Here is a 25865-nt window from a genome sequence, read left to right as displayed (position 1 = left end):
AAGTCAGTCAAGCTAAAGTCCATAAATGCTGGAATGTTAAACCATCTAACTGCTACTAATTTTAAGGGCCTCTTTGACGAGATATCTGTGCTTGAGACACCATGCCATAGATATTATAAAGGATCTCACGCTTCCTGCTGGATTTTATAGAGAACACAACTTAACAAGCAGGAACACCCCAAGGTGGGTGGTAACACTCAAAACTGCAAGATGGGGAGGAACAGGTCCAGGAATTCTGCCAGGTAGATCTTGCCAATCTTGCCACCGAAATCTCCAAAGACCCGTAAATAGAAAGACCAGCAGATGTTTCAGCCCACCACCTGCAATTAAAATTCATTACTGGGTGGACTGACCCTTTAATCAAATGTTTTGTTAATGGTTTAAATTTTATAAAATTTTGAGCCATCCTTGTCACTTCTCTCTGCTTTTTTGTGAACTATTTTATTTAGAGTTTATCAAAAATATATTGAATACAATATTGTAAATATTAGAATGTTAACAAATGTGTAGTTCAATGGACATCAAACATAACAGAGTCTATGTTTGTATAAAATCTTAATAATGCAGGGCATGTATTTATTAGAATAATGCAGATGCTTTTGAGCATAACTAAGAAAATAATTCAAAAGGAGGAGTGTAAAAAATATATAATAGAACATAAAAGGCATATCCATCACTTGTCAGAGGGTGTACATCTTATGGAAGATCTCAGGATGCCCTCTGGGAAGTAATCTGAAGATCTTTTCCTAGGCCTCACATGTTAATGATAGCTTGTGAGCAAGGATGAATGCTGTGGAACAACCCTCCTCCTGGAAGACTGTGGGGTTTAACCAAGCTCAAGAATCCTGATAAAACAAGGATGTTTTACGGTTAGAAGATTTTACGTTTTTTGGAGCTTACCTTGGTGAACAATCTTGGTGCTTGTGACATTATCATTTTTTATATCTTTTTCTTTAAACAGACTGTCAATGCACACATTCCCTAAATCAACACATCTGCATATAAGGCACCAAAACAGCTTATTTTGATGTTCAGTGCACACTGCAATCAGGGGTTGTAACATATGCTTTGACGAGTGTACATTTTGCTAGATTAGTTTCGTTTGATCTGTACATAAGAGCCCACAATACATAGTGCACTGTAAATGCACATAAAGGCACATAAACAACCTTATTTTGAAGTTTAATGCACACTGAGAATGGGTACTGTAACATATGCACTAAAAACATCTCTGCAGATAAGTGGTGGGTAAGCCTATAATCTTTAGGGTGATTTCTTCCTGTTCTTGCACACTTCCCTTTAGTAAATCAGGCCTAGTGAGTATTGTCCAAAGTGTTTGCATATACCACAATCACGCTAGATCCACACTTCATCACCGCCTTTCTTCCAATCAATGCTAAAAATGCTAGGTGTATGCTTAAAGGAGAACTATGGGGTAAGTGTTTTTCCCGATAGTTCTCCTAAGGGTCACGGGAAGACATAAACTAGCGTCCTCCCGTGACCCAAAGCTCAGTATATCGCGAGCTACAGCTCGCGGTATACTGAGACCGCAGCAGCCGGGATGGATCCCGACATTACTGTCGAGATCCACCCAGTTTGCGTGAGTGACAGCTGGCTCTGCCTATCTAGAGGCAGAGCCAGCTGTACCCGCTCCCTTCCCTGTCCGTTCCACCAGTCAGCGCTGTAGGATCGGACAGGGGAGGGGGGGGGTAATCCCTGCAGAGAGCCGTGAGTGACAGTCACGGCTCTCTGCAGGGACATAATCGAGAAGTGAGAGAGTGAGGGTATGTTTTCGCTCACTTCCCTTGAACTGACGTGTGATAGTTTCATTGTCACACGTCGGCTCAAACTATGAGGTTGAGTGAAAATCACTCACCTCATAGTTCTCCTTTTAATGGGCGCTGTGCTGAGCGAGCGACCCTCTCTGTTCTCACAGTCGCTCAGCACAGCAGCGGTAAAGGAGCCGAAAGATGTTGTACTGTAGTGACTGCGGCTACTACAATGTTTTATAGGATCCCTGTACCATGGATTATTTATGTATACTTACATTGTGCCAAGCTGGACCAATGTAAATGTACATAAATATTTATAGCTGGAGTTCAGCTTTATTATGGTATATTTGAGTACGGTATAGCTCAATGAGAGTCATGTTTTACATTTTAGGGAGAGTGATTCATTATAAAAAATTCTTACTGGGGATTAAGTAACCCAATAACTTGGTCTATGTGAAGTGCTCATGTGAAAGTCTTCTGATTGGCAATAGACCTCTGCTATTTATACAGTATCTATATTGAACATGGAATATAGACTGGCACAGGTTTTGGCTATGTCCCACCAAATACAAAGAGTCCCAGAGCCCAGCTCTTTGTAGAGCACCAGCATTGCTATTCTACAGCCTGCCAAACCAGAAGAGTTTGTTCATACACATTCTGTCCTCAGTTATGGGTCTCTGGAAAGGGGCTTTAACGTTGTATCCCCCATTGACACATACTGTTGAAGCAGCAGAAGTAGAGAATCAGCAAACTTTTACTGATTTAGCATGTAATAATTAAACCTTCAGGTAAATACAAACCTGAATTATGAATATATAAACTATTTTAATGTTCAGTCACTACTGGGATTTACTCATCCCCACCACTTTGTTGGAAGAAGACACTGCTGCCCCCTTAAAGTTTTATAGAACTCTCCAACTGCCTTTCTCAACCAAGGTGCTGTGGCACACTGGGGTGCCTTTCATTTTCCTCAGGGGTGCCTCAAAACTTTAACACAGCATCATGCCTGTCCATGGTGCAGGAAGGCTGGCTGCTACCACCATGAAAATAAATGATGATGCTAATCCATGGAGGGTGAGATGCATTCACAGGTGGTTTTATTGTAAGGAACCTCCTTTAAAATCCATACCAGACTCCTATCTAGAATAAGGGTCTGGCATTAATTTTGAAAGTGGGGGGCCAACATTTTTACATGTCAGGTTTTTACATTTTAGATTGGGCTGCCTTGTGAATATGCATACTTTTAAAGGAAGTCATGACTGTAAAAACGTTTAAAAACGTTGCTCTAGAAAGCGGTGACACTGCCCTACTGGTTGACATGCTGGTTGCAGATTGATGAAACACTAGCAAAATTATGTGGTCATCTTTGTGCTCTCACTTCTTGTAAACGTGTTTCTTGTGTTAGATTGACAGCACTGTGCAATGCAATATGGCCTAATTAGCTGACTCTATTGGCCCTTTCACCCCCAGTGCTGTTTTTGGGGTATTAATGCCTAATTGAGTTCTTATGTAGAGCATTGGGAATAGATTCTAGGTTCAATAAAACGGTAAGTGACCACAGTCTTACTGTTCACTTAGGGTTAGGGTTAATAAAACAACCAGAGCCATAGTATAATACTCTGTTCTCTACCATGAAGCACCACAAGGAGCCAATCAGTTGGGCTGAATTACTTGTGTGTTAACAAGGAACATGTTGAAAGGAGTAAAGAGCAGACAGGCCCGGATTTCCCACCAGGCCACCGTGGTTTAAAAAAATAAGAAGAAATAATTGAATAAAAAGTGATAAAAATAAAGATAAAAAAATGTGAAACTAACCCCGCCGCCCTGCCATCTGTTTGCCATTCTCAATTGATGGGGAGGGGGGTTGGCGGCGCGGGGCGGCGTATTGTGGAACCTGGCCTTGGGGCGGCAGGGAGAGTAAATCCGGCCCTGCTGGCAGAGAGATGAGTTTATCAGTCTGCTGCTTCTTCTTTACTGTCTAGTCACAGGTTGAGGGCATGGACAAGAGGGCAGGGACAAGACCTTGTTGTATTTCTTAACTGCAGTAGAATAATGTCAATGTCAGGTCACTAAGCAGGCTGTGGTGTCGTGACAGGGCTGCATAAATCTCAGGACTAAATGGACAGAAATACAAACCCTTTCGCTTGTAAAACAACTCTTATATATGTATTTAGGTGTGGACCTGGAGTTAAACATAAAGGAACTCTGTTATGAAGAAACACACCTGTCATGGAAGCTGTTGTTAACCATTTCATGTGCCACATACTAATTTTGGCCCAGTTTTGAAGTTAAACTTCTGCACCATCACTGCCCCAAACTATTACATAAAGAACACTTTTTAACAGGGATTCTTCAAAGTTCTGTATGCATATAGGAGCTCCAGTAGCCCCGGCTGGCTAAAAATGCATTTACTACAGATAGCATAGGGAAAATGGTAAGAAGAATCTACTGTTCTGAAAGAAGTGACAGCATTTGATCTGATGTCTATCTTTTCTTGTACATTACATAATAGACCTTGTTTTTGCAGACCTGCCAAAATGCCTAGGTGCCTCTAAACCCCTGTGATCCACCAGCCTAGCGCTCAAAAAGAAGAGTTTGTGGTTAGAGGGTATGGCAAATAATTATAAGGCTTTTCTCCCAGACCCATCTGCTTAGAATTACAGAGAAGTTTTAATCCCCAGCATAACCTTGAGACAACTCGGAGCCCACAGGCAGATCAAAACAACAGCTGCCAAGTAGATGAAATGGGGAAACAATTCAGTGTTCTGCTAAAATAAGTGTTCCAAAGGCATACACATATCAAAGACAAAGGTCTGTTCTCCGGAATAATTTCTTGTGTGTTAAAATTCACTCTCTACTAAGCCAAAGGAATCCTAGAAAAACCTTGTTCTTATGAAAATAGCTGTGCACAGTGCAGAGATCTCATCAATCCCTGTTCCAGGACACCATATTAAAGCATGACGTAAAGGGGATAGTATTCATTATGAGTTAAGCAGGCCATGAAATGTTAACAGTTTATCAGAATCGAATGTGCATTACTTTAATATTACTCCAAAATCACCACCCATGAAATATCTGCGGCAATTTCACCTTCCGCTAATAAGGTACTAACGTAAAAGTATATTTGTGCAGAGAATTTGAGGATGTTTGTATTCACCATCAATGCTCAGCAATAAAGTCTCAGTTCCACCTGTGGGGATTTGGCCATTCAGAAGTAATGGAGCCCAGTTTACATGGCTTGGGATGCTTTGACTGAAGTAAAAGCTGTGTTTCTGCATAATGGATCTTCTTCACATGTTCATCTGCACGAACACCAAGACAGAATGGCCCCGGATAAGGTGTTACTAGGTGTGCTGCAAGTCCAGGTAATCCTGGACATTTAAAGTAGCAAAGCATAGTCAACTCTCAATGATCGTATGGTCTGTGGGCATCTGTAAAGGTCAAGAGACCCCCCACCCACAAGCAGTCTGACTGACTTTTGATTCGGAAAGTCTATTGCCAATGCTGGGTCTTCACGGGTCTTTGGTCCTCCCAAGATAACATGGTCTTCAGGTGTATGTGTCTGTAAAAAAGTTGTCCAAGAAAAAGTTATAAAGTCAAAGTTTTATGTTGTGGCTATTGGCAACTTTTCTGTGTATTACTACAGATTACCAGATCTTCTAGACATCTCTTTCAGACTTGAATTAGACAGAAGTAATTTGCATCAGTTGGTTAACAGAGAAGGAAACATGGTGGGGAATTTATCATAACTGGAGCAGACAAAATCTGGAGCAGTTGCCCGTGGCAACCAATCAGCTTCTATCTTTCATTTTCAAAGCGTAACTGAACAAACTGAAGAGAGAAGCTGACTGGTTGGCATGGACAACTACTCAGATTCTGTCTGCTCCAGTTTTGGTTAGATTCCCCCTACATACGTTATTGCCATGGTAGCAAAGCAGAAACCTCTTCTGACTTTCTTTCAAGACTTTCTACAGCTTATGATTTCTGAAGCCAGTCCTTTGCTTCTTTCATTGACCCATTAAAAAATTACCATAACATTACCTGTTTCTTAATTAGTTAATTAATTTGTTTTGGGTGTTGATGGTTAGCTGCACTAGTAGTTGAGACTTGTTTCATTTTTCTCAGAATAAACTTTCTATATCTGATGTTAAATAGTTTTTGCATTCATATTATCTGGTACAGAGAAGAGGTGATTGGAAGCAGCTCTCCCAGATCCATGAACCTGTCTTTTATAAAAAGCAAACCTCCGTGCAGTAATGCAGACATCGCTTTACTTGTGAACAATGTCTCCATTGGGGAAATTATACAAGTAAAAATACTACACTGCTCTCAGTAGACCATGTGTTGTGTCAGGAAATTTCAGCTGGAATATATCCATTATCACCCATTCCTACTGCTTACATGAAAGACTGTCTTAAAGGTCAACTGTGAAAATAATTGATGCTTACAGTGTTCTACTAGTTAATTGTTTACCCATTTCAAGTACACTTTATATAGTTATTTTTTTATGCAGTATTTCATGTGTTTATTGAAGGTATATTTTCCATCTTAACATGAAGAATTCATTAATATACAGACATAGCTAGAGGATGGTCAACAGTATGACTGTTCTTTCTTCCTTCCATACATTGAGCCATCAGCCAATTCAACTTTTCTCTTAAATATGGTCTTCTGAGATAATCTTTTGACAGTTAAAATCCTAAATTGGTCATATGTTCCGATTGTATAAGGAGCTTTTTGTACCTGGATCTTAATGCTGTTGTACTTTGGCACAAGACCTGTTATCTTCTGGTACAGAGGCTCCTAGAGCAGGACAAGGTGAGTATAATGCAGAACAGGTTACTTAGTGATAGGGATTAGTTTGAGGCTTTAGTTAGTTTATTGTTAGGCTTAGATGTTAGGTTTAGGGTGGATTCACACCATAGTGTTGCATTAATTGCACGCTTCCGTGTGATTAATACTTGCTACTGTGCAAGACACCTACCCTGTGTTATCGTAGGAGGTGCTTTGCGTTGCTATTTATTTTAATGGCACCCCAATCGTACCTCCAGCCCCAATGCAGCTGACTGGTACCGTAATACTGTGCATCAGTTGGTAGCATCGGTAGTGTGCGTTAATTGCACGGAATGGGCCCTTATTAGGCAAGTAGTTAAAGGGTTATTAAACCCTCTAGTGTTTTTGCATATATCTACTGCTAGCAAGCAGTAGATATATGCAAAAAGTGTAAAAAAAAAAAAGGCTTTAAAAGCGGTTTAAACTTACCTGTGTCTTCCTCCCGCCCGAAAATGTGTAAATTCTCGGGTGGCCGCAAAGTACCTTGGGGCGGGCGCATGCGCAGTTCACATTTTCGGCCGGGAGACGAGGAGAGACGCAAGGTAAGTATATGGACGGCGTGCACTCGCATGCAGACACCATGGGACAGGAAGTGCTAGCAAGGACAGAGGAGTCAGTGTTGGATCGGAGACCCGCAGCAGCGCTGGAGAGAAGGCTGAAAAGAAGAAGAAGATCGGATTACGAAACATCATTCAAGTTAAGTGCTGACACTAACATTGGGGGGAGGGAAAAATATGTTTGACTTTAATGTCACTTTAAGTATTGGAAGGGTTTGGGAATTGAGGAGCGCGGGATTGGGCTGTTGGTGCTCATTTTAGGGATTTGTTTGCATTTGAGGTAAAGATCAGGTTAAGGATTGCAGGAAGGTTAAGAGTTAAGTTCTCATTCTAGGGAAAGGTTAGGTGTTAAATGTTAAAGCTGCAGAAAAACTTTATAACGAAAATTTGCTAGCATGTGTAGGGTCTTTTGGTCGAAGAGACTTTATAAGTTTGTTTTGGCAAAAAAAAAATATTTTTTACTTACCTGCTAGCATGTAATATGCATTACTGCACTGCAATGGATTTCATAGTTAGCGGCACCCTGACACGCTAAGGCAATGCATCTGTGTTGTAGCACACCGCAACACATAGAAAGGCACAGTGGTGTGTTGCATTAGAAAAAGAGTCGTGCTATTTTTAGCACATTACGCTACACTGGCAGCCCGTTCACTTTGAATCAGCTGCCCTTATGCAACTCATGTTAACCCATATTCACGTACCGCAAACAAGCAAAAAGGCCCTGAGGATAAACTCCTGCATTGGCAAAGCATGGGTTCGCATTATGGGGGCTATTTAATAATGGTCACTAGATGGAGCTGAGGAGCATAGGAAATAAGTATTTATATCTGATGCTCATCTTCATCTAGTGGCTATAATGTAATATTACAACACACTAAATTAAAACTGGAAACAAATATATTAAAGGAGAACTATGGGGTTAGGCAGTTTCCCCATAGTTCTCCTTAGGGTAACGGGAGGGCACAAACTAGCGTCCTCCCGTCACCCTAAGCTCAGTATACCGCGAGCTAGAGCTCGCGGTATACTGAGACGCTGAAGCGGATCCCGACAATTATGTCTGGAACCGCGCAGCTGCGTGAGTGACAGCTGGCTCTGCCTATCTAGAGGCAGAGCCAGCTGTACCCGCCCCCTCCCCCATCCATTCCGCCAGTCAGCGCTGGAGGATAGGAGTGGGAAGGGGGGAATCTAGTCCCTTCCCTGCCACGGCAGAGAGCCGTGACTGGATCGAGAAGTGAGCGAGCACCGGTATGTGTTCGCTCACTTCCCGATCTACTGAGCCGACCTGTGACAGTTTCATTGTCACAGGTCGGCTAGAACTATGAGGATGAATGAAAAGCACTCACCTCATAGTTCTCCTTTTAAGAGCATTCATTTTTAGCATTATTCTTCCAAAACGAATGTTCACATATATTCACAGAGTGAGGGACCTGCCAATTGTTACCTAAGACTTCGCAAAAAAAGTTGTGTAGTCACATTTGTCAATCTTTGTAGCTGCTTTTATGGCTTTTCAATAAAGAGACACCATTAGGAGGATTCCTACAAGTTCCAGCTCTTTTCCACTTTATTACATTTTTCAATAAAAATACCATATAATTTACATTGTATGACTTTAAATAATATTTATTTGACTTGAATTTACTTAACTCATATGTGAATCTTTAAAAAAAAAAAGAACAAAAAGAAAAACGAAGCAAAAGAAGAGAAAATTGTGCTAGCCAAACTAGCGAAGTTTATTATAGTGTTTTTACAGTTTTAATGGATAAGTGACTTGAAAAGCCAGTTTGATGACACAGGCTCTTTTATAACGCCATATCAGCTGTTCACTAAGAAAAGGAAATTGCAGGTGTCTGCAAACAGACCCACATATGATACGTATATTACCAAATAAGTGCTTTCTGCTTGAAAGCATTTTTGTGTGGCAATTGCCCTTGAAGTTCCCCGCTACATCACATGCAGGTCATTGCAAGACAAAACAATCAAACAGCTCTTCAGTGTGTCTGTAAACATGTGTTTGTAGTTAGGTAAAGGTAAAAATTCTCTGGGGGGAATAATGTGTTAACTGAGACCACTGCTGAAATCCCTTAAATAGAGAAGGCATTTGCCAGCATCACAACACTCCGAGCAGTGTACAAAACACCCGCATTTCATGACAAGAGCTTTCGACGCTCAATCACACAAATGCTTATTTTGAACTTTAAAGGCATAGGAGTAGCAATGGGTAGCAGGTTCATTTCATAGTTACACCATGGTTATAAATATTTGTATTTCGTAGAGAAATAAATGTATATCTAAATTACAAGGCACATGTGCAAATATTGTTTTATTGTGCTTAGAATAATTGTCCCTTTATAAAGCATATAATTTACAAATACTTGAAACTTGCAATCATCAGTATCACTTCAAATATTTGTGTGTGTCATAATATAAGGGCAAAAGAGAAGGATACTTGCTGCACTCCTTATCGGGATTCCCATATAGATATACAGACTGAGGATGGGGTGCCGCCACATGTAGATATTTGAAGAACGTCACCAGCACACCAAATCAAATGACTGCATTAATAAATGAACACTTGATGCAGTAATTTGATTTGGTGTGCTGGTGATGTTCTTCAAATAATATAAGGGCAGAGTCTGGGTTCTGCAGATACAATTTTAATCATGTGATATAGGGACGCAGCATGTGGATCGTTAACTAGAATCCATTTTTGAGGTTTTTTATTATTATTTATTCTTGCACAAAAAGGGACAGATAGGATATGTCACCAGCACACCAGAATGAAGTATTCAAAAATTCTTCCCTTCATCATGCCCTACGGGGCCCCAAAATGTTGCCTTCTTTGTGACTTGATGTGCATGAGTCAATAAAGACGTTTTTGAATACTTCATTCCGGTGTGCTGGTGACATACCCTATCTGTCTGGATTTGAGCTCCACCATCCGCAGCCACTTCAGCACCCTTTTTCACGGTGTAGACTGGTAAGGAGTATGGTGTTTACAAACGCTAGCAACGCAGCAGTTGAAAATGAAATCAATAGGAAAAAATTGCAGAAAATTCAAAAATGGCTTGGCCAGCTGATTTGAAAAATGTTCCGGAGGGCTTGGCAGCGAAAGGGTTAAACACTTTAACAGCAGCTGCTCTTGAACATTTAACGAATTCTGCTTTTTTGCTGATACTCGCTCCATGTCTGAGCGCCAACAATCATCCCACGTTCAAAGGCTGTTAAATCGCGTTGTTTACCCATATCTTCAGAAAAAAATCACTTCTACTGTCGTGGTAAACAACCTGCTTCCCTATATATAATGGTCTGGCCCTCTAGCAACTTCAGCGCAAAAATATAGCTAAATAGAGCTAATTTGCCTAAATACGTCAGGTGGTCATAATAATCTGGCCACTCAGTGTATATATATACTGGACTTTTCGCACACGAAATTTTTTTAATAATCTGTATAAAATAAATAATGGTTCAGAAGATTAGTTTGTCGATATTTGGCACAATAGAGGTGTGCAATATTGTGCAAAGAGGATGATGTCTGACTCTACTGTGTGCCAAATAAATTATGTGCGCTGTGTCATTATAGTTTTTTCACATACGATGCGCCAAAATAAGATGTCATGTGCGACAATTTGCATTCCGTAACAACCGCCAATCTTAGTTTATCTGACCCTGTGTCTTAAGCTGGGTATACACAGTTAGATTTTTGAACTAACGTTAATACAAAGAATCTAGTTAGGACATTTGATAATGCCATCAGAGACTTGTAGAATGCCGTTCAAAATTTTATTTGATCTAATGTTCAATTTTGGAAATTAATGGAGTTTCCCAAATGAAACCCACATTCACTGTTAGAATTTCGTTTGTGGCAGAAAAATTCTCCATCCTACTGCTCTGACATTTTTGGTCAATATGGTTGAAATCTATAGTAATTTCACCCCATTCACTATTAGAAATTTGATGGAACGCTCCAAAAAAATCTTTTTTTTTCAAATGAAATTCTGCTGGTGAATGTCGAGCTTCTGGCACAGCGAGGATGACATCCCTATGCAGGAAGAACTACTGATTGGCTGCCAATCAGTGGCTCTTCCTGAATACAGATCCCACTTCCTATCACAGCTGGGTCCCTCCACCCCTTCTCAAAGGGAGTCTGCTGCTGCAGAGAACCAAGGATTACAGGGATTTTTTAAATCTAGGTTTAGTTTAGTTTGAGGCCACCATAAACATTAGAGGATGGTTGGATATGCAGGAACAATGCGACCATCTTCAGGCATCTGAGAAAGTCCAGTGCTTCCCTAGATATGAAGAGTTCTATTAGAAGGCCTTTTGTGTTTAGGTCTGTGATGCAGGCTGGGAGAGATGCACTGCAGACACCACTGGGGCCAACATATTGCAGAGATTATAACAGCAAATCTAATGCAAGGTCTTAAAACCTGTCCACTTGCCTCAGTCAGTCATATCTGAAGGTGTCCACCAGTGTGGTTACATATGTATAGAGATGAAGACTGTTTTGCTGCCTCTGGAGTTCTGTAGAGTGCATGGGTGTGCAAATAAGATAAAATAATGTAAACTTTTTTTTTTAAAGTAAACATATAAAACTCCAGGTTTGTTTTTGCTTGGAATTGGTTGTGCATTTGGTCAGACTATACAGGCATTTTCTAGGGTACAGAAAAACGTATTTGTCTAGTGTAACAGATTTTTACTTTTTATACATTATGATTAAAGTGACACTAAACTCAGAAGTTAAATCTTAAAAATGCATACACATACCCTAAACTATTAACAATAATGTACCTTATTTGTGTATCACTCAGCTGTAGATCCTCAAATCATCTCCGAATTGGTCCTTCCTTCTGGAGGGTGGCTACTTTTGTTCCCCATGATCCCTGTGTGTAGCCACCGCTTCAAGGTCACTCCCACTCATTTACTCATTTGTATCGTATCATCAGGGTTTAGTGGTATATTATGTAATCTTTTCAAGTTTTTCCAATGTTACAGGAAATCAACGTAGAAACACGTGTTTGTAGGAACAGACAAAAAAAATTAAAGATCTCTGTACAAAATTCCATCAAGGTGCCATACGGCCACACGGCCAAACAACCACAGATATAGCTCATACAGATACTATTAACTGGTACATAAATAAGCACAGATTCAGGACAGGGATGGGAGTAGGAAGGGGGAAAAAGAAGGAACGACAAAGAGGTTAAAGTACGATGCTATGCTAAACCTTAAACGTGATCCAACAGGGGAAAACAACTGAGATTTCAAACTTCCGAAACACGAAAAAACGCAAACAAATATACTTAGAAAAGAGAGTGGTATATTATCTTAGGGCCAGTCCTGGCACTACCCCAGGATTCAGAGCTGTAAGAATGGCCTGCCATTTTCCATTCAGAATCAGTCAAGTTACAGTTTTTACAAGAAACAAAAGGCTGGGCTTATATGGGCGATTTCTAGATGCTGATTCCATCCCCAGCCTGCAGGCTGAAGTTGAAGAAAATATTTGTCACCAACTGAGAAAAACAACAAGATCATTTCTAATTATATTTGAGCTCCGAGAAAAAAAAACGAGTGGCTCAAAAGACACGCAAGCCGTTTTTGAATCACTATTTCTTTTAACCAGTACATTTAGAAGAAAAGCATGTGACGGTTAGGAAAACTGAGACATGAAGTCTGTCCTTAAGGGAAGTATGAATAAGGAATACACTTGATGTGCTTTGAAGCTGTTAATCCGCACCCTCTGCTGGAAAATTCCCATTGATAACTTGAGCAAGTTCTGCCTGAAGTCATCAAAGTGACATATCTAGGCATTGAGCATATATATGTCTTTAAGTATTACTGTATCTCCACTTACTGGCTAGCAAGCAAATGTCAGTTCATAAAAGCTTCTCTTAAGATGTCTCTTCTATCAGAAGTGCTGAGCTACATGTGGCTTTTTTCCCAGACAAAGCATGCCTTTGTTCTTTGTATCAGTGGAGATCTCCTTTAGAGGGAACTTGAGACAGAAATGTGCCTTTTATCTTTCCCCGTCTTGTCATCTTTAGGAAGAGCCACTAACTATAATAAACAAGTAAGCAACCTTCTTCCCTGCAACAAAGCACAAAAAGCTCAACAGAAATAACTTTGTGCTCATCTATAAAAGCGCACTGACATTTTGATTATAATCACATTGAGGAGGATGATGGAAGAAAAAGTCCAGACCTTATTACACCAGTATGATTCCTAGGAAAAATCAGCCAATGTGAAACTATTTGATTAGACTGATTGATATGGGTTACTGCTCTTTGCACTTTAGCATCACTCTCTGTACTGAACAAAAGCTGAACGTCAGGCAGCTAAAACACCAATAAATGCATTTATTTAGAAATAAAAGATTAATATGAAAATATTTCTAGTAGAAGACTCAAATTAGTCATGATTCAGTCTCTTTTAATTCATTTTATGGCTCCACTCAGACTGGTAGAGAGAGGGGTAGTACTTGAGGCCAACTAGGGTTGTTGCATTCACATAAGCTGATGAAGAACATGCTGCCAGGAGGAGAGGGCAGAGATGACTTTATCAGTTGCTACACTGTCCAATAACAGGCTGGGGGCAGGGAGGTGACCTACAGTAGCTATGCTCTTTAAAGTGTATTTCCACTTTTGCAGTCAGATTTGAAAAAAAAACCCTCTGTTGTGTGTTCACCATTCACACAACATACCGAAACATTTTTTTTTTTTTAAACTATTCCTTACCTATTGTTGCGGCAGGTAACATGGCTGATTCCAGGTTTTTCTGAGCACCTTCATGGTGATCTGTCCTAATAGAAAGACTTAGGACTGAAATTTAAGGATTGTGTTTCTCTCATTAACTTTTACGTACAGTAGAGAAGCCAGGGTTGTAATCCTTTCACCCCTCACAAACCGTCATAACAGTACAAAGAAGGAAAAGCAAGTAGAAATGTAAACCCTTAAAGTGACATAAAAGTCTAATCCCCACCTCCCCCCCTTATGCTGGAGTTACCTTTAAATTATGCCTATTGATCCGATCATCTTCTTTCCAGTAGTTTTCAGCAGTCCCTCCAACACTGGTGCTGGTCTCCGATCCAGCGCTGACTTCTGTGTCTTCTGTGCCCCATGGCGTCTGTCCACGTGCACACTGCCGGGCTGACTGCATTGACTTGTGTCTCTCCTCTTCTCCCGGGCCGAAGATCTCTGCTGCGCATGTGCCTGCCCCATGATCCTTAGCGGCCGCCCGAGAATCTTCAAAGTGCGTGGCAGAGACGCAGGTATATTTTAACCTTTTTGGTAACTTGTTAGCAGTAGATACATGCAAAAAAAACCCAGAGGGTTTAATTATCCTTTTAAGGAGCCAAGAAACCCTAACCCGAGTAAAAGCAATTTACACTACAAGAAGCATTCTTTTTAGCTTATGTTTTGTGAATGGGAACATGTAACAAATATAAAATAGGTGTTACCTCAATTTGGCTGCAAAAGCTGAAATACACTTTAACCTCAGCACAGAAAATCCATGTCACCAACATGGCTGTGTGGCAGGGCTGTGTAAATGTCAGGAATTAATTGATAGCAATATAAATAATTTGTTATATGTTTTGTATTTCAACTGTGTATTTAGCTGTGTTTGCCTATTCAGCTTTAAAGTGAAGCTGTACTTAGTCTATTGCCTTTTCCCAAGCCTGATATTTTCCCCGCACTCCTCGACCAACCCAATGGCCCACCAGGATTCCGTGCAAGATCCAAGTCAGCCTTATCAGAACTTTCACAGGGCTAGTGACTCTCCGTCTACCTCAGCTTGACCCAGTACTGCATTGTGGGAGGAAAGGGAAAGAATAACATGTTTTCACATATCCAGAAGGGCCAGGTATTACACTTCCCTGAAGTAGGAAGTGACACTAAACTCAAGAGTTAATTCTTAAAAATACATTCAAGTACCTATTAACAAAACTGGACCTTATTTGTGCATCACTCGGCTGTAGATCCTCAAATCATCTCTAAATTGGTGCTGACATAATAATGTATCTGCTGTCTCTTAAAGTGACACTAAACTCAGGAGTGAAATCTTTAAAATGCATTCAAGTACCCTATTAACAAAAATGAATTTTATTTGTGTCTCACTGGGCTGTAGATCCTCAAATCATCTCTGAATTGGTGCTGACACTGTCCTTCCTTCTGGAGGGTGGCTACTTTTGTTGCCCATTGTCCTTGTGTGTGTTGTTAAGTAGCCACCACTCCATGCTCACTCCTATGATAGACTACAATCTCAATACAAATTAGTAAACTAAACGTGAGATTGTAGTCCATCACAGGAGAGAGCTTGGAGCGATGGCTACTTTACAACACACACAGGGACCATGGGGAACAAAAGTAGCCACCCTCCAGAAGGAAGAACAGTGTCAGCACCAATTCAGAGATGATTTGAGGATCTACAGTCCAGTGAGACACAAATAAAATTCATTTTTGTTAATAGGGTACTTGAATGCATTTTAAAGATTTAACTCCTGAGTTTAGTGTCACTTTAAGAGACAGCAGATACATTATTATTTGTTTAAATAATATTCTGACAGATGAAGGACTTGTTTTGCCACAGTAGATGTGGCTTCATTATATATGAATATTTAGCACATAAATTTGATGAATAGCAGCAAGATGGGCTTTTTGAAAAATTATCAGACACCCCACCGGATAAAATAGAATGTTATGTTTTTAAATCTTTGGAATTTACCATGAAAATAAATGTATTTTGGGTCAACTTTATTTGCATAAGAAGGGAGTAGCTATGGGGAGCTGAATATACCCCAAGCTTGTAGAGATTGTAGTCCATCATAGGAGTGAGTTTGGAGCAGTGGCTACTTAACAACACACACAAGAACGATGAGCAACAAAAGTAGCCCCCCTCCAGAAGGACGGACAATGTCAGCACCAATTCAGAGATGATTTGAGGATCTACAGCCGAGTGATGGACAAATAAGGCACATTATTGTTAATAGTTAAGGTACTTGAATGTCATTTTAAGATTTAACTCCTGAGTTTAGTGTCACTTTAGGGAATCTTAAATCGGCAAAATAAAGGTTTAATTTAAAGGTGCTTACAGACATTAGAAAACATTTTCCTGACCCTGACCCTGGTCAATGCTTCCTGGCTAAGCCTTGAGGCAATATTGATCACCTTGAAAGGATTTTGCTGTCTGATCACTATTGTTAAGAAGAAGACGGGTCAGGTTTGCCGAACTAGTCACTATGAGCAAATTTTTCAGTTGAAGTTCAGGTGAAGAATATTTTTTCCAAGTTTTATAAACTTGCCCATTGATGTACGCAGCGAACCAGCCAAGAGAAATGTAAATCTTTGCAGTGAATGCATTTAGAGTTCTGTTCTATTTCTTTTTTCCTGCAAATATGACAAATGTATAGTTATACCCCACCAGCAAGGCTATTTTTACAGAGGTTTATATGTTTGTTAGCATTAAGCAGTGTACATATTTGAGTTGCACCTATATAAAAAAAAAAGAAGTGAAATACCCTTTAGGGATGTGAAGCGAAGAGGATATATTAAGGATTCCAGTAGCTGACACAAAAACAATTATTATAATTGCAGTAAGCAGATATGATCCAGATTCCAAGTGAGATCATCTAAATGTACGTCTTTCTACGATATTATTGACAAGTATGCATAATGTAAAACATTCAGTGTCATAACATTTCTACAGATTAACTCCTCTCAGCAAAGCAACAGATTAGACCTAGTTTCAATAGTCTATCTATGGTGCATTGCCCCTCCACCTACATGAAGTTTGTTATTCATAGCATTTAAAGGAGAACTATGAGGTGAGTTAAAATCACTCAGCCTCATAGTTGGAGCCGACGTGTGACAATGAAACTGTCACACGTCGGCTCTAAAGATCAGGAAGTGAGTGAACGAATACCGTTGCTCGCTCACTTTCCGATCATCTCCCTGCAGAGAGCAGTGACTGTCAGTCACCACTCCCCGCAGGGATTCCACCTTCCTCTCTTCGATCCTCCAGCGCTGAGTGGAGGAACGGACGGAGGAGGGGGCGGGCATAGCTGGCTCTGCCTCTAGATAGGCAGAGATATCTGGCATTCACGGAGCTGGGTGGACCTCGACAGCATTGTCGGGACCCGTCCCGGCTGTGACGGTCTCAGTATACCGCGAGCTGTAGCTCGCGATATACTGAGCTTTGGGTCACGGGAGCATGCTAGTATATGTCCTCCCGTGACCTTTAAGAGAACTATAGGGAAAAACACTTACCCCATAGTTCTCTTTTAAGCGCGGTTTGGCTTTTATTTTTAAACTTGTGGAGAACAACCGCTCTAAAAAAAATTAAAATAATTTATTTTACGTTTCAGAAGAGTAATGTATTTGATGGAGCTTCTATTTTGCACCATTATAACAATGTTAATTTACTAAATAAGTCATTATTTTTCTCTGATACAGTTAAATAATTGTTAGATGTAAATAAAACTTTAGTTGGTCTAAGTGGCACATTTATGTCTTTAGTAGGTCACCCCGATAGCCCACTTTCTTCACTGTCATTGAAATTAATCCTAAAGTAGAAAATAAGCACCCCATAGCTCTTTTTATGCAAAAGTGGTGGTTAGTAAATAAAAAAAACTAAAAGCTGGCCATACACTGCTCAAAATTTCGTTCTGCCGACCCATCCAAAATTCAAGCCCTGTCAGCGCCACTCCATTTGACAAAAGCCAATTTTTCAGCTGACTTTTGTCAAAGGAGCCAGGCTGGAACCTGTTGGCTGAACAGCGTCTGTAGCCAGTCAAATGCAATCATTGTTCGGTATTCTGACATTGACAGGCTCCCTATCCATGCAAGTATATGGCCGGCTTTAAAAAGCTAAGCATTGCATTTCATAGTGTTGTTCCCATAGCTAATGACGGCTCAGTTGAGAACATGCATATTCCATGACTGAATTGACTTGCACATTATTTGTTTTTGTACATAAAGTAATGTGTAAGATGCATTATCCTATAGTAAACTGTCATCAAATATATTTGGTCATTCGTACTTCTATAAAGTGAGAAAAGTTGAACATTAGTAATAGTTGCTATAGTACTCATCCAGTGTGTTCATAGGCGGTTAAAGATATTCAGTGATCATTCTTTCTCCTGGGATTAAAGGAGATCCTCCAACATGAAACACTCTGTGATTATCTTTACCAATCTGTTCCACTCGCCTGACATATAAGCAAACCTTTTGCAAGAGGTCAATGGCCAAGCTCAGGTGAGAGTGTCAGAAAGGCCTGGATGATCAGGAGCAGAGTGTCTTGTACATACAGGAGGCGGTCATGTCTGAATCAGTACTTCACAGCTGCCCCATATCTTCTACACTCTCTTTTAGTAATCAGTGTTGTCCTATTAAAGAGCTACATTGCCTGAAGGCATAACCCATTCACTGGTAGCCAATTAAGCATCGCCTTACACAACATAAAGCATGAGTGCTGTATACTGTGAAAGGAAAATATTATCTTTGTCTTACTTTTACAGGGTAAACCCTTTTATTATGGGTAGCCATTTTATGGCGGTCTTTTCCCTTTAATTATTTCATTTTGCTGTGTTGTAAGACACAACCACTGCAGGTAGTTTTTCTGGATCTTTAACAGGGATGCCTGCTAAAGGCTTACAAATGTATATCTATCTGTACTGGCTGACATTATATGACCCTTGTCATCAGTCTTTTTGCATTTCTATCCAGCTTAGGAGAGTTAAATATAAACAATATGCATCTGTAAATTCCTGTACCTGAAAGCATCAGTTCTATATTATCTGGTCTCATAAATAGGGTATTGCTTACCTTACATTTGTTTTTAGAAGAGAAAAGAATCTGTTTTTGTAACAATTTTTTGCCAAAGATCCAGACTGTTTACATGTTTGCTGAGCTCTATCTTTTTTTCTATGGGTAGCTTAAAACTGGCTGTACACTGATTGAATGGCAGCCATTGTTTGATTAACTGTTTCACTTAGTTGGTGACCCTATCTGCTGGCTCCCATCTGATACCCTTCAATTGATAAGATGGGCAGAAAATTTGTTTGCTGAACAGCACCTGAATGGAGGCACTTTTCAGGTATTTTGACAGTCGGGGGACTGGCTGTCAAAATACATTAGCTGCAGTGGAGGATTCCTTCCCCCACGCTGTTTAGCATGGATGAAGGGATCTGTTAGATTTTTTTCTGTTCAGTCTGAAAGCTGAATGAAAAAATATACCCTGCTTAAGGTTAGTGCTACAGATTTCTCAGGACAGATCGGAACCCACTGTATCCATTTGATTCCACTTCAATACTGTGCTACTATGCTTACTTCATAGTAATGGGTAGGAAAAGAACAGTTCATAAAAAAGGGATGAATTAGCACATTTCATAGAAAAAAGGGAGGATGGCCACAGTTTATGGAAAAAAGGAGGATGGCACAGGTCAAAGAAAAGGAGAGGATAGATGCAGTTCACTGAAAAAAAGAAATTGAGCACAATTCACAGAAAAGAGGAGGAGGTGCGCAGTTCATAGAAAAGGGGAGGATGGGCACAGTTTATAGAAAAAAGAACGGATGGGCACAGTTTATAGGAAAGGGGAGGATGGGCACAGTTCAATGAAAAGGTGAGGATGGGTACAGTTCATTGAAAAAAGAAAGGATGGGCACAGTTCATAGAAGAAGGATGAGCACAGTTCATATAAAGGGAAGAAAGGGTATAGTGCATAGAAAAGGGGAGGCTGGGGACGGTTCATAGAAATAGAGAGGGTGGGCACGATTCACAGAAAGCCAATTGTTTTGCATTGGACCCATGACATTTCGGTGCTGGAGAAATACACACAAGTGTTGAAAATCCCCTAGGAAAGCTTATCTGCTCTTGAATATGAACAGCTGTGGAAAGTGCGGTTACATTTCAAAAGAGTAAATAAGGTTGCTAACCACAAAGGACACTTAAAGCCCTAAAAAAGCGCAATGGCTTTGTAAGTAATCTATCATTGGAATAAACCTGTAACTGGACGTAAATAACACGCTGTGGTGCTTCAATTCTAGATACATTCATCCCTATCACAACCCAAGGTAATTGTGGAAAACCTTTGGTGTGTAGAAGCTGCCAGCCCCATATATTTAGATTCTCTAGATTTACACAACCACCATACTATGGATGATAATAATAATATTATTAATAATATACAAAAAACAGCTTTATTAATCTATTTCCCCAAGCATTAGAAATCTGACTAGTGGATGTAACCCTTCACCAATTTATATAAAACAATAAAAGGTTTTGGCATATAGATAATGTTTAATTAACTCTGATGCAGAATCCACAATTAATGTTAGAAATCAGTGGTAATGGACACATTTATTGCTGTACCCAATGTGATTGATGATGGGTCAAGCATTTCAGTACATGTGACAATATGCAGGAAACAGTTTTTGGTAACTGGGTCAACTCTTGTAATATTCTATGTTGAAGCTTTGAACCGCATGATCCTTATTTCCTTGCTGTCAGTTTCATGTTTGTTATATCTGTGATGATTTCCCTTCTAACAATAAATCTTTTCATCTTTCTTCATTACCAGATTTTCCATCATTTGCACGAAAACAGAGTAACAGAGTTTTGAGAAACCAATTGGGTATATTGCTGCATCTCCTGCAGTTCATTCAGGATAACCTTTTCAGGCATTGATGTTGGAGAAAGAATTATATTTTTTTGGGAAAGGTCTACAGGAAGCATTGTGCAATACAGCTAGTTTGTTCATCCAGTGTAAACCAGGTTACAGTTAACAAATTAGTTCTCTTTGATATATTAATAATGGGAGCTGTTGTTTTATTTGCCAATCTTTGGTAATGTATTTTTAACAGTAAAAACAAAGCTACCTTGTAACCAAGTACCGTACTTGGTACAAGTAAAAGTACAAGTACAGATACTTTTCCAGCTCCAACACTAAACTAGAGAAAAATTCAAAATTTAGGAAACAACTGTCATTTTTAAGGAGCATAGGGGGCTCCTGAGATTTTTGCACCCCTGTTTTAATGTATGAGGTGTTTTGTTTATAAATATACATAGGGGATGCACCGGTACCATTTTTTGAAGCACAATGAACTTGTCCAACTACTCACAGATACAATTACTGATACATTTTTGTTTATTTTCATGTGACAGTTTTTCTAAAACAATACAGACTAATTATTTCAAGACAGTGATGGAGCACCAGAGCTAGGTCCCAGCTTCAACCGCTGTAACCTTGGTAAATCTCGTGAAAATGCCAAGTATCGGCACTTGTATCTGAACTGGTATCTGAACTGGTATCTGAACTGGTATCTGAACAACCCTGTTTGTAACCCTAATAATAAAGGGTCAGTCCACCCAAAACTGATTTTTTGGGGAATTTGCTTTAGAGTTAAACTACCTGATAGTTACCAGAACTATACTGGTGAAATCCCTGTGCTTGATCTACACAATTGCTGTGGCCATTGTATGGGAGTCTTAGTCTTTTAAATTTATTTTATATTATGGATAATGCAAAAGGAACTACTGGGACACACAGATGTGGGGATAACAACGTAAATTCTCAGGTGGGCAGGAGTTGGCAATTATGGCAGGGAGATCTTGCTGTTGGAGTATTCAGACATGTAGGAACTAAAACTGACTCGGCCCATAAGGTCTTCAACTACAACAACAACAAAAATCACTTTTGCGGGACCCTTTAAATAATCTAGTCCAGTGGTCCCAACCTGGGGTATGCATGATGATGTTTAGGGGTGAGAAATGTAATAGTGGTGGGAAAAGGCAGTGGAGCGGCCACCTGGAATGGTTGCCTGGTTTTGGGGGTGCTGCACACCAGGAGGTGTAAGGGAGTGACTAGTCCTACATGGTATCCCTCCAATGATAGACTGAGAGCGTGCGCAGGACCACATAGGGCTGCATGAGAGTTCTGGCTTCAGTGCCGCCCCACTCAATGCCACCACACCATGTCACAGGCTGCACCCCAACTAGACCCCAAGATAGCATTGAACACATGACTGCAACATGGTACACCCCAAAGTACCCCTGACTCCAGCTCCCCTCTTTCTTTGCACTGACAGAGATGCTATGGTATTTTTTCCTCCCACGTACACCGAAGCAGCAGAATTTGTTTCCTCCCACTGACACTGATGCAGGGGCATTTTTTCCTTCCAGTGACCACTGATACAAGGACATTTTTTTCCTCACACTGATGCTGGGAGATTTCTTCCTTTACCACTGTTTGTACCACTGTTAAACTCTTCAATTGGTGCAGTGTTCCACAACCACTGGCACTGTTTCTGCAAATGCCATAATCCTTAAATATGTTTCAGAGCAGCACACTATGCGCATCACTATTGACCCTACCTTCTACTCTACACCCGTTAAACCCCCATTCTCAGGCCTGCTCATCCTCGTCTCCCTCATCCTCCCACCCCACGCATTCTGATTGGGGGGTACAATTAATGAAAAAGGGGAAAGTAATACACAATGGCAAGTGTTGGCACCCCCTCAGAACCTGGCAAAAGCTGTCTGAGATCGGCATTGGTACGGGAGTTGGAAGGGATTGCAAAAAAAGGGCTAATTTGCTATTCATATTAGCCAAAAACAGCACACGAACTCTGATATCTTTGGTGGCCCAAAAGCTGATTTATAGTATATAGTTTTCTATGAAAATTAGAAAAAATAAAATAATTTAAGCAATTATTCACTCCAATTCTTGTTTTATGACCTTTGATTTCAAAAGCTGAACTCTAGCCAAACAGCTTAATGCACAATTGTAATAAATATATATGATCTGCATTACCTGCCGAAGGATTTTTTGATTCTGCCAGAATGAACAGCAAGGCCATGTACCTCCCAGCAGACTGCACAGTTAATGTCACTAATTCATGCCTAAGACAAATATATCTAGCTAAGATACTAACATAAGTGTATGCTAGGCTGTATTTGTTTATAAATGTGTTGTTTATAAAGCATTGAGAATATTCACAAAATAAATTGTGTAAATATTCACTTCGTTATCGAATCATGTGCAGACAAAATAAGTAAACTTTGATTGCCTTTTCACATAATTGCATAACTGAAGCAATTTCTTGTGTGAACATTCTCATTGTCTTTAGTAAATTAGCCTCATTGTGAGAAGGATGGGCATACATGCATAATCTACTATTCTTCCCTGTCTGTAAAAACATGTATTGTAAAAAGGTGTATAAAGAATAATACAGTTGTGCAAAGTGTAGCAACTTGTACTAAATTGATCAGATTTCACCATATCAGTTTAGAAATTAGAATAATAATTCAAGATCTGGTGTGATTAAATGCTGTGCACTATTAACATTGTCCTTTGCCTTACTTACATTTTTCTTTAGTTGAGTATTCCTTTCTGTTATTCTTGTAATAGTCATATTATTTTTTATCACTGTAGTTCCACTGTTTACTAGAAGTGAAGGTCATCCAGATCAGCATGGAAACTGATTTGATATAATAATTTCTGTGTTGATATGGATGTCCTTCAGGACTAATGGGGCATGGCTTACCAAAAAAACACTGCTAATTCATGCACATTGAAACAAATTTTGTTCAGAAGTGAACATGTAACAATATCTGACCGACATTTCTTACACCAGTAAAATAGAAACGGAGATCCAATAAACTCAAGGGCATCTTCTCTGTTAAAGTTCACAATTTAGCCTGGTCAGGAGTCATACGATGCTTGGAACAAGTTTAGGACTCCAGGCAGGTAAATGGTATCTTGAAAGCATGGTATGTTGAAGAGAACTATGGGCAAAAAAGGCTTCTTTAACTAGGCAGAGATGATAACGATAATTCCTTGTCAAATGAACAAGCTGGAGGTGGGGAGGTAATATATATATAAAAGGAATTATGGTTATCATCTCTGCCTAGTTAAAGAAGCCTTTTTTGCCCATAGTTCCCTTCAAGGTCACAGGAAGAGATATACTAATGTGCTCCGGTGACCCAAAACTCAGTATAAAGCGGGCTATTCCCCCTGATATGCTGAGTGCACAGAGCCACACGCAGAAAGGACGGATCCGGACAATATTGTCGAGATCTATCCCCCTGGCTGATTGACAGCTAGCTCTGCTACCTCTCTAGAGCACTGGAGAAACGGAGAGGGGAGGAGGGAATCGCTCTGGGAGCAGTGACCGTCAGTCACCGCTCTCTGCATGGAGAGGATTGGGAAGTCAGCGATCAGCGGTGTGTGTTCATTGACTTACCGATCAATAGAGCTAACCTCTGACAGCTTCAGTGTCACAGATCAGCTTGAATTATGGCGATGAGTGTTTTTCACTCTCCCCATAATTCACCTTTAACTGAAGAAGGATGCAGGAAGCAGTAAGGCTGAACCAGAGAGTAGCAGAGTGATCATCCAGATTGTGCTGTCTGGCAGAGGTGTGTGAAGTATTACAAAATGTTTGGTTGGTAAACCAGTAAACATAGAAGTAATTCAACTTTATTATTTGGCTGTTATCCTGGAGTTCTACTTTAAACCCTGGACTCGGGACATATTATCTTTTATCACGGCTAAAGAAAATTAACAATTTCTGCAGAGGATAAATCAAAAAGAAAAGTTTGTGACCAAACAGAGTTGCCTACGACAGAAGGGTGATTACTGGCGGAAGAACCAGTACTTTCCCAACATGTTCTAATATTGTAGTGTCACCAATTGCTTTACATGGCGAAAAGGGAGCTACACTTTGTGCTTGCATGAACTACTTCTCTCAGTTGGCTGATCTAAGAAGAACATCACTTCAGGTGTCACTAACATAAGTGCAGGCTTGCAGATTTGTTACCACACAATGCTCTTAGAAAGACATCTTTTCATCTAAGGCCATCCTGTCACTGGGGCTGCTGAGCATGTTCTAATTAAATGATCACAGGGACTTCAAAGGGGAACATCTGCCATTGGAACAGCCCACTGAAAGGACCTTTCACATTGTTACTAAAAGTGAGCTACAGATTAAAATCTTAACATTGACATTGTTTATTGTTCTTTTACAGGTTTAGGAAATGGGTCCAATGTGCTACTAACAGACAGGTCACAGCCCAGGTCCTTGGAGAAAACTGCATGGAGAGCCTACAAAGAATCACAGTGTCACCATATGCTAAAACATCTTCACAATGGAGCTCGAGTCACTGTGCAGATGCCTCCAGTGATTGAGGGACACTGGGTCTCAACAGGGTAACAGCATTTGATCATCATATGAAAAAGATGTTGTGCTACTGTATGACTTGGTTGGGCACAGTAGATGAGTTCAGATATTGTATAATCAGGCCACCACTGCTGGTTGAAAAAAAGTCAGAGAGAAACAGATTAAAGGAGAAATTTCAAAAGTTTTCATTAAATATTCTCTAACCAAAAATAGGAATAAGCAATAGTATGCAGTCTTGTGCAAAATGTAAACTCTTTAGTCAGCCACCCCTATATGAATGTTGTGAATATATGTCTTCAGTCCTGCCAGGTTTATGTCAGAGTCAGTTAAATACATCTGGCAGGAGCGAGGTGAGCTGTGTATACATTCTCCTACCCCAGTAGAATTCAGCTAAACACTACGTTTGTTTCTGTTCCCCCAAAAAACATATGATTGAATGGCTCTGCAACTTGTGGCATTGACTGTATTTAGATGTATAGACTTATTACGATATGAGTGCATCACAAACAATGAGCAATGCTGATCAGCACTGT

The 25865-nt window shown here is 40.0% G+C and overlaps 1 protein-coding gene across 1 annotated transcript in view; it reads left to right on the top strand.

Moving 5' to 3' along the window:
* APCDD1 (APC down-regulated 1) overlaps positions 1-25865 on the top strand; it is a 53262-nt gene that overhangs the window by 11351 nt on the left and 16046 nt on the right. Inside the window, exon 2 of the mRNA XM_018553399.1 lies at positions 25181-25361. Coding sequence (XP_018408901.1) covers positions 25181-25361 — 181 coding nt within the window. The remainder of the gene's footprint in view (positions 1-25180; positions 25362-25865) is intronic.

This window comes from Nanorana parkeri, unplaced genomic scaffold (genome assembly GCF_000935625.1).
Source record: "Nanorana parkeri isolate BGI_ZX_2015 unplaced genomic scaffold, ASM93562v1 scaffold7, whole genome shotgun sequence".
NCBI classification, from domain to species: Eukaryota; Metazoa; Chordata; class Amphibia; order Anura; family Dicroglossidae; genus Nanorana; species Nanorana parkeri.
This window is presented reverse-complemented; position numbering and strand designations above follow the sequence as displayed.